Source organism: Phaenicophaeus curvirostris, chromosome 5, assembly GCF_032191515.1.
Source record: "Phaenicophaeus curvirostris isolate KB17595 chromosome 5, BPBGC_Pcur_1.0, whole genome shotgun sequence".
Classification (NCBI taxonomy): Eukaryota; Metazoa; Chordata; class Aves; order Cuculiformes; family Cuculidae; genus Phaenicophaeus; species Phaenicophaeus curvirostris.
This window is the reverse complement of record NC_091396.1, coordinates 61,497,554-61,510,790: the sequence shown is the minus strand read 5'-3', so window position 1 is coordinate 61,510,790 and position 13,237 is coordinate 61,497,554. Positions and strand designations below refer to the sequence as shown.

Genomic DNA, 13,237 nt, shown 5'->3' with positions numbered 1-13,237 from the left:
CGCTCCGGCCACAGGGACGGCGGCCGCGCTCCGCACCGCCCGGGCGCGTCCCGGCTCGGGGCAGGAACGACAGACAGACGCGAGTATTCGTCTCTCTGGGGGCAGGAGGGGAAAAAACCAAACAAAAAAAAAAACCCCCCCCACCCCCCCCCAAAAAAAAGAAAACAACCAACCAAAAGAAAAAAATCGCAACCCTACAAAAAAAAAAGTGCTAAATATACGAGCCGGAGCGGCAGCCAAGTAGACAATTAGCTGCGAACGTTAATTTCTCCATCTGTCAGGTCAATTTTCGCGTGTAGGAACATCCCAGCGCGCCTGCCGAGCGGCTGGGGATCTGTGCCCCGCGGCACTTGCGCGTCTGCCCGCGGAGGGGGGCTCCGGTCCTCCCCCCCCCTACCCCGCACAACAGCACCGGAGGGGGGGCCAAGAGGCACCCGCGGCCCCCGTTTGCAGCTCGGCAGCGGGACCGGCCCCCCCCCACCCCAGCCTGGCCCTTTTCTCCCCACTCCCGAGGAACTTGGGTGTTTGAGTGTGAAGAAGACGCCAGTTTGGGAATATCCCGTAGGGTCACTATGAAAAAGCATCCTCCAAACATCAACCCCAACCCGTCTGGGCCGAGCCGCCTCCGCCACGCTTATCCCACCCCCCCACCCCGCCCAGCCCCTCCTTCCCCTGCCCTCCGAGCACTTTTCCAGCTTTTCTTTTTAATTATTACTCGACGTGCTCCCGTGCTCCGTCCGGGTCCTTCCCCGCACCACCGTGGGGAGCTCACTCCGCCTCCCTCTCCCAACCCAAACTTCACTCCCTCCTCAACATGGGAGGCAACATCACCTAGCGCGGCGGCCCGGGCGGCGGGGGAACCGGCGAGATCCCAGTTGCAGCCCCGCTCCCCGCCCGGCGATGGGCGCCCCGGGGCCCCGGGCACCGCGCTGACCCCCCCGCTGCCATGGCCGGCGGGAGGGGGCTGGGGCCGGAGCCGCGGGTAAGTTGCTACAGCGCTCCTCCCCGCCTTTATTTATTTATTTTCTTTAACTTTGTTTTCTTTTTAAACTTTTAATTTTTTTTAATTTTTATTTTTAAAAAAAATTTAATTTTTTAAATTTTTTTTTTTTTAAAAAAATATTTCCTCCGGGGCGGGAACCGCGTCGCCTCCGCGGTGCTGAGCTCTCCTTTCTCCGCAGGCGGCGGAGGGGAGCGCGTCGAGGGAGCTCTCCCCGCGGAAGAGACCGCCGGCCGCCGAGGAGGAGCGCTGCGCCAGCCGCCCGCCGCCCGAGGGAGCGGGGGCCGGCGCGGAGCCGCGGCCCGGGGAGCGGGCACCGGCCGGGGGCTGGTGCCGGAGCTGCCAGGCGCAGCTGGCCGAGCTGAGGAGGCAGGCGGTGCGGCTGGCGGCCGGGGGATGCCCCCCCAACGCCCCGCCGGTAAGAGCCCCCCGGGGTCGGGGAGGGGTGTGAGGGGATGCGGGAGCCCGGGCGGCAGCCCCAGAGCGACCGCAGAGCCAGCCCGGTCCGACTCGGGAGGGTTCTTCACGAGTTCAAGGATTTTCCGTCCCGCGGTGGGGCTAGGGGGTGGGGTACTTTTATCAAAAAGCGAAACCCTCTGTTACAGTTACCGGCTGCCAGAAACGGTTAAAAAACAAGGATAGCGACTTGGGCAGGAGGAGAGGTGGTGCGGGAGCCGCTCCCGGAGCCCCCCGACCCCGTCCCGCTCCCTTTCGGGGATGCCGGGGATTCGCAGCGCCTTCATCCTTCCCACGAGAAGCCGCCGGGGCCAGCGGGTTCGGCTCCTCCTTCTGAGGAGCCTTTAAAGCGCAGCTGAAACCCACGCACTCGCGTTTGCGGCGCTAGAGGAAAGTTGGAGCGGGCTGGTGTCGCTGTGCGTGCTCGAGGTGCCTTGCTGGCTGACGGGCTCGTTCCTGCCCCTGGTGTCACCTGGACAAGCCAAGGCTGGGGCATTTTCCTCCAGTTTGTGCCTCGCGATGCCCCTTCGTACCTGGTAGTGAGTGCAGAAAGCGCATGAGCAGGGCACAGGTTTTCTTTAACACGTGTGCAGCTTTATTCGTATGTGTTGTAATTGCATGCCCATTTTTTTTTTCTGTTTGTTTTCTGTATATCAGAGGTCTTTATCACTGTTGTACTCCCTCCTTTAGTGATTTCTCCTTTATAGAATCATAGAATCACCAGGTTGGAAAAGACCCACTGGATCGAGTCCAACCATTCCTATCAAACACTAAACCATGTCCCTCAGCACCTTGTCCACCAGTCCCTTAAACACCTCCAGGAAAGGTGACTCAACCCCCTCCCTGGGCAGCCTGTTCCAGTGCCCAATGACCCTTTCTGTAAAGAATTTTTTCCTAACGTCTAGCCTAAACCTCCCCTGGTGGAGCTTGAGGCCATTCTCTCTCGTCCTGTCCCCTGTCACTTGGGAGAAGAGGCCAGCACCCTCCTCTCTACAACCTCCTTTCGGGTAGTTGTAGAGAGCAATGAGGTCTCCCCTCAACCTCCTCTTCTCCAGGCTAAACAACCCCAGCTCTCTCAGCCGTTCCTCATAAGGCCTGTTCTCCTTTATGATTTAGTGTTTTTCCTTTGGAGAAACAATACTTCTAAAGCACGACACAGGTGAAAAAATACACACTCTTGATATGGAGTCCTGCCCAGGCACCTGAAGAAGAGTTCCCAAGGATTAGCTGACAAGGCAAGATGCGACAGAAGACCCTGAGATTCTGTTCCAGCCCACACAAAACCTGTGTTAGGTTTTTGATAACATTTGGAAGTAATGTATTGTTTTCTAAACAATGCTTATCTGGATGTTTGCAAGAATAGGGGGGAGGGTCTGAAGAGGAAGCCAAACCCTACTGACCTTCATTTTCATTCAAAGAGTTCCTGTATGATCTACAGAATTCCCATTGAATCTAAATATAGTTTTGTTTGGAAGTGCATTGTGGAGCAGTGTCCGAATGCGCAGCAAGGTTTGTGTTTTCAGGCCAGATCCAAACCCCTTTGAAATCAACAGGAGTTGACTTGCTAGGTTTGAAACAAGCTCTTTTTTCTGTGGTGTAAAAGGTCACGTATCTTATCTCATTTTATTCAGGACTGCTGGATCTTTTGTTTTCTAGGTTGCTGCGAATAGTGGGAAGAAGTTTAATTTGCCCTTGTGAAGCGTGTGTAATAGGCTACTTCAGCGAGGAGTACATAAAACCCTGTTCCCTGTTCGGGGTGGGCCTCTGCTGTAAAGAATAGTGTCCTATCTATGGGAGGATCTCCGTCATGGGAAAAAAAGCTGCTGGTGTGGGAGAGTCAGGGGGCTGTGGCCAGGTGTTAGGTGAGGAGACCTGTGAGCAAAGGCCTGTTTGTGTGGTCTCGTTCCTGTAAGTCTCAGGAGACTTCCTTGATAAGCACTTGATGATGGGTAAATTAATCCCCCCCCTTTTTTTTTGCAGGGTTTCAAAGCATGCCTAGGAATGTAATAAAATAGTGGCCATCACAGTGTCAGAACCTCGACAGACCTGATATCAGGTTAACAGATACCTGGAGTTTATTTATTGAGTAGCATGCAGTACAGTTAGATGTTTAAAACTTTCAAGAAAAACACGTGAGACCTCTAGCCTAATTGCAAACTCAAAACCCCCACCAATCCTGGTGCAGCGAGCAGCTTCTCAGGAAGGAAGATGCAATAAACAGCGCTACTTACTGCCTTCTGAGTGTGAAGTAGGTTAGCGGGAGATAACAGTCAGGGGTTCAGCTACTCAGCTGCTGTGAATTGGCCTTGCAGTGGGAATCTGATGCAATATGCTGGCAGGTTGAGCACTGTATAATGTTTGTGCCAGAAAGGCAGCTTGCCTCCCCCCTTTTTCTTTTCTAGTTTAATTATATAACAAGACATCTGAAAAAACAGCTCCTCTCGATGAGAGTTTCATGCCCATACAATAAAAGTCCAAAGAGTTTCTTATGAGCTCTTCTAATGCACTGTCAAACCAAGCAGCTACTGGATAAGTAAACACCAGAAGGCTACTGCTTGGAGCATGCTGCTCTCAAAGGATTTACCTCCTTTGCCATAATAATTAAGACATCTTTCAGCACAGATTCAGAAAGATTTCCACACCTGGTTGAAAACCCTTTGGAAAGGTGGGCGAGTGCCTCAGAGATGAAAGAAGGGCTAGTTTCCTGCTGTTGATATCTTTCCTGATGAAAGAGAGAAGGTGTATTCTCATGCGTGGGGCAGCTGAGGGGGGATTGAATTCACATTAGAATAAAAAGCCAGCCTAGTGTTTGCAGTCTGCAGGGATAACAAATCTAATTGTTTTTGAGGGCTATGATTCATACAGTTTATGTGTTGCTGTCCTTTCAATTAGGCTTATTTAAAATATTTAAATAATATAAAGTTTTGGTGCTCAGATGATGTGTGTTGATTACAGAACACTGTTAGTTGTTTGTGTCTCTTTAAAGTCCTCTAAATCTCTTTGGGGAGCTGATAAAAAGATATACCTCTCTGCTTATGTTAATACTCTTTTAACAATTCTCCCAAGTACAAGATTTACTGCACCCTACGCTGTCAATTCCATTCTTTTTACTGCTGCTGCCTTTACAGTTTGCCTCCACAGTGAGGCCTGTGTGTGAATCAAAATGTGACTTTCATCAAGCAAATATGGATGTGAGCAAAGTTGAATCTAAAATTATTTCAGATTGGCATTTTGGGATTGCAGTATCAGCAGCAGTTGCTGGACCACGTACTGAACTAGTGGAGGGATTTAAAAAAAAAAAAAAGGTGCCTTGGTTTATCCCTAATTAAAAGTTTTGTATGTGCCTTGCAGGCTGTGTTCCTAGGGAGCCCGTAATGGGATACAGGATCTCCTACCTCCAGGGTTCTGGCTGGAGTGGAGAGCAGGTGGTTGTGCCTGGAAGTTGTTGCTGTTGGCAGCTGTGGGGCAATCCACAGGAAATGAGTTGGTGGTCTCTGTCTCACTCCCAGTTGGCAAATAGCCTTGTCACAAAACCACCACAACAATTACTGCTAATTGGCATCACTGTTGGCAGTTTCACAGGAGAGGCTGAGGACAGAATGGGGATGTAGATTAAATTAGTAATAATAATAATACTTAGCACCTAAAATCTTCACAGTGCTTCACAAATGCTACTTAATTAATTTGCATGATGCCCTGTTCTGTAAGCTCAAATGAGCTGTCCTTTCTAAGGAGGTGTATGTTAGAGTGTGGTGTGTGTCTCTGAAAGGAAGGGGACAGGTAGCGACTGTCCAACATGAGAGATGTGCTCCTGTAGCTGTATTGCTGGAAGTAAATTCTATGCTCCCTCTAGGGCAGGCAATAGCCTTAAGGATACAGAGCTATTATAAAATGCTTTTAGCTAATCCCTTAGGAGCAGAGGAAGAAAGGGCTTCTGGTGTGAGGAATGCGTGCACTGATACAACTACATCCACAGAAGAGTTTTATACTGGCATGAACATCTTGGTTACAGAGGAGTAATAATCATACACAGTTATACTAGAATAAGAGGGTTTTTGTTTTTTTCTATCAGTACTGAAAGGAGGCCAAGGCCAGCGGAAATTCACTTTGGAAGCGGTTAGCTTTGAGGATTGTATTTCTTGCAGCACAGGGATTCAGATGCCCTGTTTCACCTGTCCCCATCCACACTTCACCCCTGGCACCTGAAGTCTGAACAGTTTGTGTTGTACCTACTGCCAATGCAGGCAGGTGTCAGAAGCAGCGTTAGAGGGGGCAGAAACATGATTATTTTATTGTATCTTGAGTTTGACCACGTTCTTGCTGTCCCTGTTGCATTATCTGCACTGCGTGTTACATGAGGCACACCACCAAACAGCTTCCAGGGAGCCTAAGGGACAAAGGAGCATGGGTAGGCTCTTAATTTCTGGTGGAGTGGACAGTGCTTTTCCTCATATACCTAAAAAAACCTGTACTCCCAGCTGACCTGGTAAGCTGTGGCTGGGTAGAGAGGCACACTGCCAACCCTGGTCTGCAGGGAGTCTTGGGTGACCAGGACAGGTCATACCTTTCATTACTAACAAACCATGAATCATTTGAGGGAGCTAAGCAAGCCCTAGCTTGCTGCATCCTCAGCAGGGCTCTGTGTTACACCAGCTAGAATTGGAGGATGCCTGTCTTCTCCAGAAAAAAAGGGGAGGGTAGCAGTAGCTTTAGACAGACTGCTTGCACTGATGTGTCTCAGCTGTGCAGATGCCAGGCAGTGCTGCTGGATTGAGCTGCCACCACACCCGCTTCTGATCAAAGTCATCATCACTTAGTACACCTGTATGTGCTGTTGTTTGCATCACCTGAAGGGGAGACGAAGAACAAAGTTTTGGGAAGAGCATGCTCTTTCCTGTGGATTTCTCCTGTATGCTAAATAACCCCCACATGTGTCCACCAGCAGCAGAGCTAAGGAAGGATGGTTTGGTAGGATGGATGCTTTGCTCTTCTTATCCCTCATTAATCTCAGCTGTTCCCTCCTTGTCCTTAATGATTCGATAAGAAGCAGCACCTTCTCTGCATCTGCACACAGACTGTTTGGGTGACAGTAAGCTAATACTTGGACGTTTGGCTTCTGCCAAACAATTAATAATGGGTGTGTCCTGCCAAACTTCTCTCATGGCTAGTTTGAGGAAGTTGTAGGAACTTGCTCTCTCCTTTGATAGGTTCCAAAGCTGTTAAGGAGGCCTAGCAGCAAGGAGGAGAGAAAGAAGGGCAATGTGGCAGTTCTCATTGCTTTGGAAAACTAGGCCAAGAGGACAGATATGGGATTGAGGACTGCTTTTGATGCAGGAAGGCAAGGTACACTTTGTTATTCTCACCTTGGTCCCTTCCAACCCAAACCATTCTATGGTACAGCAGGACTAGTAGCAAGGAGAGCTCACATGATCCCTGGCAGTTGGTACCCATCTCCTCGTTGCTGTGCACACTGTTGGGTGCTTCAGGAGCTTGCACTGCACGCAGGAGCCTGGGAGATGCCTCTGTGTCCTTAGAGTTTGTCTGCAAGTTTTTTCTTTCTTGAAAGAGCAAGGGTTCTGGGCACGTGGGAACCTCTTGTGACATTTGAGGTGCACGCGGGAACCTCTTGTGACATTTGAGGTGCACGTAGAGTAGGTAAAATCTTTTAGGAACAGCTCCTGACTTTTTGTGGAGTTTTTCTTCACGTGCCCATTGTTTTCTATTCATGTGTCAGCCCTATCTGCTGAGTGGCACAGTCACCTGGAATTTGAGAGTCCTGGGGATGAAGCTGCAGAGTCTTGGATAAGTTTGGGGCTCTCTGTTACTGAGGGGCTGGTTTTTTTTCTTTTCATAGGAGGCCTTTCTGCAACTGGGTTGATGTGGGTAAGGGGAATTGAGTGGGACAACTGTGTCTTTTACAGATTGCTTTCTAGAGGAATCCAGTTTTCAGGGCTCTTTCCAAGTACTAAATGCACTTTAAAATGTTCTGTGTTTAACATTTCAAAAACACATAACTGGAAAAGTAATGTCTTAGTTAATAAATATGAAACTACAGGGCATTTTTTGAGATGCACATTTAATATTTAATTTTGTGAGAGAGACTCTTGTAGAGACTTGGCTGTGGAGTGCTTCAGGCTATGAGCTCAGATGTGGATTTCAGGTACATGTGCAGTCTAATAATGGGGTTAGTGACAACACTGTGTCAAATGTGTTGACATGAGCAGTTCCCTTGTTTCAGTCAGTGCAGTAGTCTCCATATTATATGATAGGCTGCGGAAAGTAATTGTAATGAGTTTGCTTTAGACATTTAGGATTTTCAAGTATGCCCTTTTGAAATACAGGTGAGCAGGATTATCTTGCAGTTCAGATGCCAGAGGCAAGAGACCCTCTCCCTGGAGGATTTGAAGTGGGGGAGTGGGGATTGTGCCATTAGCTGAAGGTACTGTGGTCTCCCGGGTCGCTGAGCGTAATTAGTATTGCTCTGTCTCTCTCTGTATCTAATTCCTTCAGCACCCTGCCCTATTAGGGAAAAGGGAGGAAACACATAAACCATTTCAAAATCCCAGGGGGTGGAAAAGAGCATCTGCTCCTAACATCTGAGGTTACTTTGAACCTGTTGAAATATGTAGTAGCTGCTTTATTGTTTTTGCCAAGAGTTTCCACCTACAGTGATTCCCAACCTCTAACTTGTTAATAGCAAGGTTGTAGGAGGGAGCAGTCATCCTCCTCTTCCCTGAGCAGCTGATAGTGGCTGCTGCTGTGGGCCTGGCTGTGTAGGGTATCGGAGCAAGGATGGCTGGAACCACTAAGAGGTGTTTCTTTCCCAAGACCAGGATTGCCCACCATGTACACAGGTGCTGCGTGGGTCTCCTGGGTGGGTCTGAATCCTTTTTTCACCCCAGTGAGGATGCTGATCTAGGGAAGAGCCAGTTAGTTCCTAGGTTTTTAGCTGGCTGATGAACATTTTGTCCTGAAAAGTGAGTGGAGATTTTCCTTCACTCTGGCTAGAGGAGGGGAATCTCTCTGGAAATGCGTGCATATCTACATGTCTTTTGGAAAAATTCTCCACGACAATGCTGTTGCCTTTCTCAGAATTGCACTACCTTCAGGAACTACATCTATTCAGATATTGCTGACAGTAATTATGGCAGGCAGCTATCTATTTGGGAGTGTTGTATTCTAATTTTTAATTTTTTGTTTATTTACTGGAAATTGGTGGGATTTAATCTGTCTGCATTTGTCTCCACGTCGTCTGCCTTCAGATCTGCAGCACTGGAATAACTAATATTCATGTGTCCAGTGTATCCCCAAAGGAAGGCATCTTCAGGAAGGCAGGAGTCTTGTCACCATCACTCTTGATCAGGAACAGGCTGATTTCTTTTACAAGGGTCTACTAATTTTGTATAGTCTTTCATATGAGTGGCTTATGGAAAGAGTCATGCCTCCTGCTGCTCTTTTTAATAGGAGGAATTGGGTCCCGTTGCAGGGATGCAAGACCTGAATTTAATCCTTAGATTTGTCATTGTCTCTGTGAATTTGGACAAGCTGCTCAACACCGATGAGTCTGATTTCTTCTTTGCCCAGCAGAGTGAAAAAGCTTCCATCTTTTGCTCATTTTGGCATTGAGCATCATTGACTGCTGTTCTTAGTAGACTTGACCATTCCTGTACTATATATAACAAGGAAGAATATATAATAACACAGAGACTTAGAAAACAGCACATTCTGTGACTTGCAGCTGGATTTACAGGTCTGGTGTTGGGGAGGTGGTTGTGGAGCTGAGGTCTCTGCAAAAGTAGAAACAGCAAGCAAAGCCAAGGACTTCAGATGAAGTGAAGATAGTAACAGACAGTCCTGAAAATCTGCCAGTCCACCAGGAGACGAGTGGTGAGGCTGTGGAAGGGGACTGAAGGTGCTCAGGAGGAGTGGAGCTTGATTAAGTAGCAGGTATCAGATCAGCTTAGGGAGCATAAGTTAGAGCTGTGCTGATGCTATCTAAAAGGGGTTTATCTGCATTCTGTGCTGTGCCTCCCTATGATGAAACTAGAAATTTGTCTTGTGGAAATGGGGTGTGGCCTGGTAAATTGGAAACTCTTCAGTGATTTCAGTCCTTCACACTGTTGTTGAAGTTTATACCAAAGTGTATTACTTCTTAGTCTTTCATGAAACATCTTCCATGTTTTATTTTTAAACAGAGAAAAAGGAAAATTTTGTAGAGGAACCTAAGAACAAAGTTTCAAATGATTATTTCAAGCAGGGGTGGTGGCAGGGTTACGTCGCTTTGCAGGAGCAATGCGTTCTTCTCTAGGATAAGTTAAAGTGAATGTAAACTTTTGGTGTATAGTTCTTTGGGCTGAGTGCTTTGAAGCTGCATGAGCTTTTAAGACATAGCTGGCAGATGTTCATGTTGGAGAAAGGTGGATATATTTATACTAGTTAAACATTCTATTTTAGGCAGCATAATGCCATTGTTGCATGTTTGTTTTATCACTAAGAATCTGACTGTAGTATGCATCACCCTAATGTAATGAATCAGCAAAATCTCAGCAGTTGCTCACAAAAAGAAGTGCTTAGGTGCACACAATTATCCTTCTTTCTGAGTCAAGCCTTAAAATCAGTCTTTGATCAGCGTTCCTGGAGTTTGGCAGGCTGCTCTGAGTTTCAGCTGGGGCTGGGCTGGCATTACCATACATCAATAATTGTGCAGAATTGATTGGAACACCAGACAGCTGTGGGAAAATGATCAATTTTCATTTAGCTCTTAGCAAATCTTCCCCTAATGTTGCTCAGGGATTTTACACTGCTTGGTGAATGGGATGGGAAGCCTTCTGTACAAAACTGAAATGTGATACTTGGGGCTAGGCTGGGCATTGACTGGCTTTCAGCATTAACTGTGAAAGTGAAGCATTAGTCCTAGTTCTCACAGCATTCAAAAGATTATGTTTAAAATGTTTCCTGTTTTACCACAACATACAATTTGTTATAGCATGGTTTGTGTCGCTGTTGGTGTGTATATATCGATCAGTGCTGACTATACTGTAAATGGGCAGTGCCTGGCTTTGTGTTTTAAGTCATTTGGGAAGTTAGATGTACTCAGTTTGTATTGTACTCCTTTTTTATTGCCTTGTGTTGTTTTCATTGTATTGTGTGTTGTAGCATGTATTTACTCCTTTTGGCATTGTTGTAATTCTGCTGGACTTCAGAGTACAGCAGTACAGCTTTGTCTGTAGCTTTATCAAGTAGACTGTTTTTGCAGAAGTTGCCTGCTGCTTTTCCATCTTATATGGCACTGAGCAGTTCAGAGCTGGTGGCTGTGTCCAGGGTACATCATGCATCTCTCAGCAGAATGTTACGGTTGAGTGGTTTTGAGAAAGTGGTACTGCTGGGGTGGTTGATGTTAATGGCACGGTACTTTATTGGTGATACACATCTGATTCCCACCCCCAGACAGGGAACCCAGAGCTGTTGTCATCCCCAGACTACAGAGTATCTTGACGGACTCTCTGGGATGGGGCAGTTTCAACAACTGTTGGAAATAACATGCAAGTGGCATGTATGATGAAGAAATCTGGCTGTCCCTGTTTCAGTTGCTTTACTGCTTTTGGGTCATCTGTAGAGGCTCTGTACTGCTTGATGTGGAGTGGCAAAAGCCTTCTGTTCTCTCCTTGGTAGTTGTTTAGTCCTCTTTGAGTGCCTCAGGACAAAACACGTCAGCATTGTGGCAGACACTCTCTTTAAATTCAAATTGTCGAGTGTGGAGTGTAAAACCAACTGCTTATATTTACTGTCCAACAGCAGCCAGGCTCTAGAGACCAATGCCACAGTTCCCAGGAGGGTTAAGTGTCCAAGAGCCAAACCTTAAAATGTGCTGAGTGCTTTGTCTCTGGAGTGCTTTGTAGATGTTGGTGTGGAACTGGCTCAGAAGCCAAAACAACTTCCAGGCCTAGGTGACCAGATCACCAGCCTGGACTGGGAACATCCCATATAGTCAGTTTTGCGAAAGGAAACAGTTTTCAGCTGCAATAAACAGTCAGCAAAAGTTGGACAGATCTTTCCTCTGTTCAGCAGGGGAAGCTTGACTAATGATGCCAGGGCACCTGATGTCCAAGTGATCAAAGACAGGGTAGGGAGATTGTTGAGTAAGATAATCCCCGGCACCCAAGGCAAGGAGGATTTTGCTTCCCCTGTGGTGAGCATGCTTAGGACAAGGGTAAAGAACATGCCAGCCTCTCCTAGCGTTGGATTGTGTGTTGTTTTGTGGGGGTTTTTTTTTGGTTTTTGCCTGACCTGGGTATTATTTGAGAAGTGTTAGCCATGTTGTGATAATGCATCAGTTTTGTGTGGAACTGTTGTGTACGTGTGTATTTGTATAGTGACCTGGCTGCTCCACCTGTGAGAATGAGTAATAGAGAGGAAATTTTAGTTGAATCTCTGATGTGAACATCTCATAATCCCCTCATGTGTGGCCTAATGCTGAGGGCATTGTAAGGAAGAGAGGTGTTCCCATACCACTGCCTGGCCCTGGGCCATCTGGTCCCAAGGAAACAGTCATTAGTGATGAGAAATGAATTTAGTCTATGAAATTTGGCCTTTGAAGGATGGAGGAGAAGCACAAATGTCTTTGCCGCTGTCATTTCTAGGTAATGCTGGTGCTACTTTTCTGGTTGTTGAGCAGGACTACTTTGTTCCAAATATCTCTATTAGAAGAAATGCCTTAGCTTTAGTATGAACTATGGTGCTACAAATCTTTTGTAAGCTATCTTGAAAACTATGCTATGGGTGAAACAGGGGCCAGGATTCTGCCTGTGACTATTTTGCCTGTGGCTTGTAATTAAGTCTAAAGTTAATCCCAGAATTTCCAGTTAAAAAGTTCTGCTGTTAGTGTTGCTTGTATATCTATGAAGGCAGGAGTGAGCTATTTTGTGTCTTTCTCTGAAGATTTTGTTGCAGAAATGTCAAGTACATTTGACATTCCTCCAACAAGCTCTCATAAGGGTAATTTTGTGTGTATGAATGAGTGGCATGGAAACATTGTAAGACATTGTCCTTTTGTGGGTTTTATAAAGAGGAGAGATAGTTGAAGTAATTTATAATATGCACAGAGTCTCAACAGTCTGCTGAGAGAGCTTCTTTCAGCAATTACCTGTAAGAATAAAGTAAAAAGCATTTATTATTGATACTTGCGTTCCGCATACTAAGAAATATTTCTTCTGATATTGTTAATTTTTTATTTGTAGGCTCCAAAGGAGTGTAGAGGAAGACAAACGTGGTTGAGGAAGAAAAATGTATGAGTTAATGCATTAAGTTCACGTATTTTTCTTTTGATGGATTTATGGTTTTTAATTACACCTTCATGTTTTGCATAGGGATCCCTGGGGGCCCCTTCTGAATTTCATGCTTATACTCTTATAAATACAAGGTGCTGTAACCTGCCAACTAGTGTGGTCTTAGTGTTACTTGACTGACCTCTGGTGAAGCTACTTTTTATTCAAGCTTAAAATTTGAGACCTCCACAAAAAGCTACATGTTTAGAAAGATATTTGTGTGATTGAGAGAGTTTCTCAGCCTACTATGTTGTACCTCTGAAACACAGGCTGTGAATGGGTTTCTCTGATGTTTGCAAGGAAGGGTGGACTTTGTGCTCAACCTTTGCCAGTTTGATCATGAGTAGCAACTACCTGACCTCAGCTTATGACCTTACTGGCTCCCTGTGGACTGTTTGGTATTGGGAAGTAGTCATATCTTTGGTAACAAACCTTCAGGAAACTATGACTGGATTTA

General features: G+C 46.5%; 1 protein-coding gene across 2 annotated transcripts in view; it reads left to right on the top strand.

Annotated features, from left to right (window-relative positions):
* KIF26A (kinesin family member 26A) overlaps window positions 1-13,237 on the top strand; it is a 103,188-nt gene that overhangs the window by 1,229 nt on the left and 88,722 nt on the right. For both annotated transcript variants that reach the window (XM_069858972.1, XM_069858971.1), the window contains exon 2: window positions 1,182-1,418. In XM_069858972.1, the coding sequence (XP_069715073.1) occupies window positions 1,182-1,418 (237 nt within the window). The remainder of the gene's footprint in view (window positions 1-1,181; window positions 1,419-13,237) is intronic.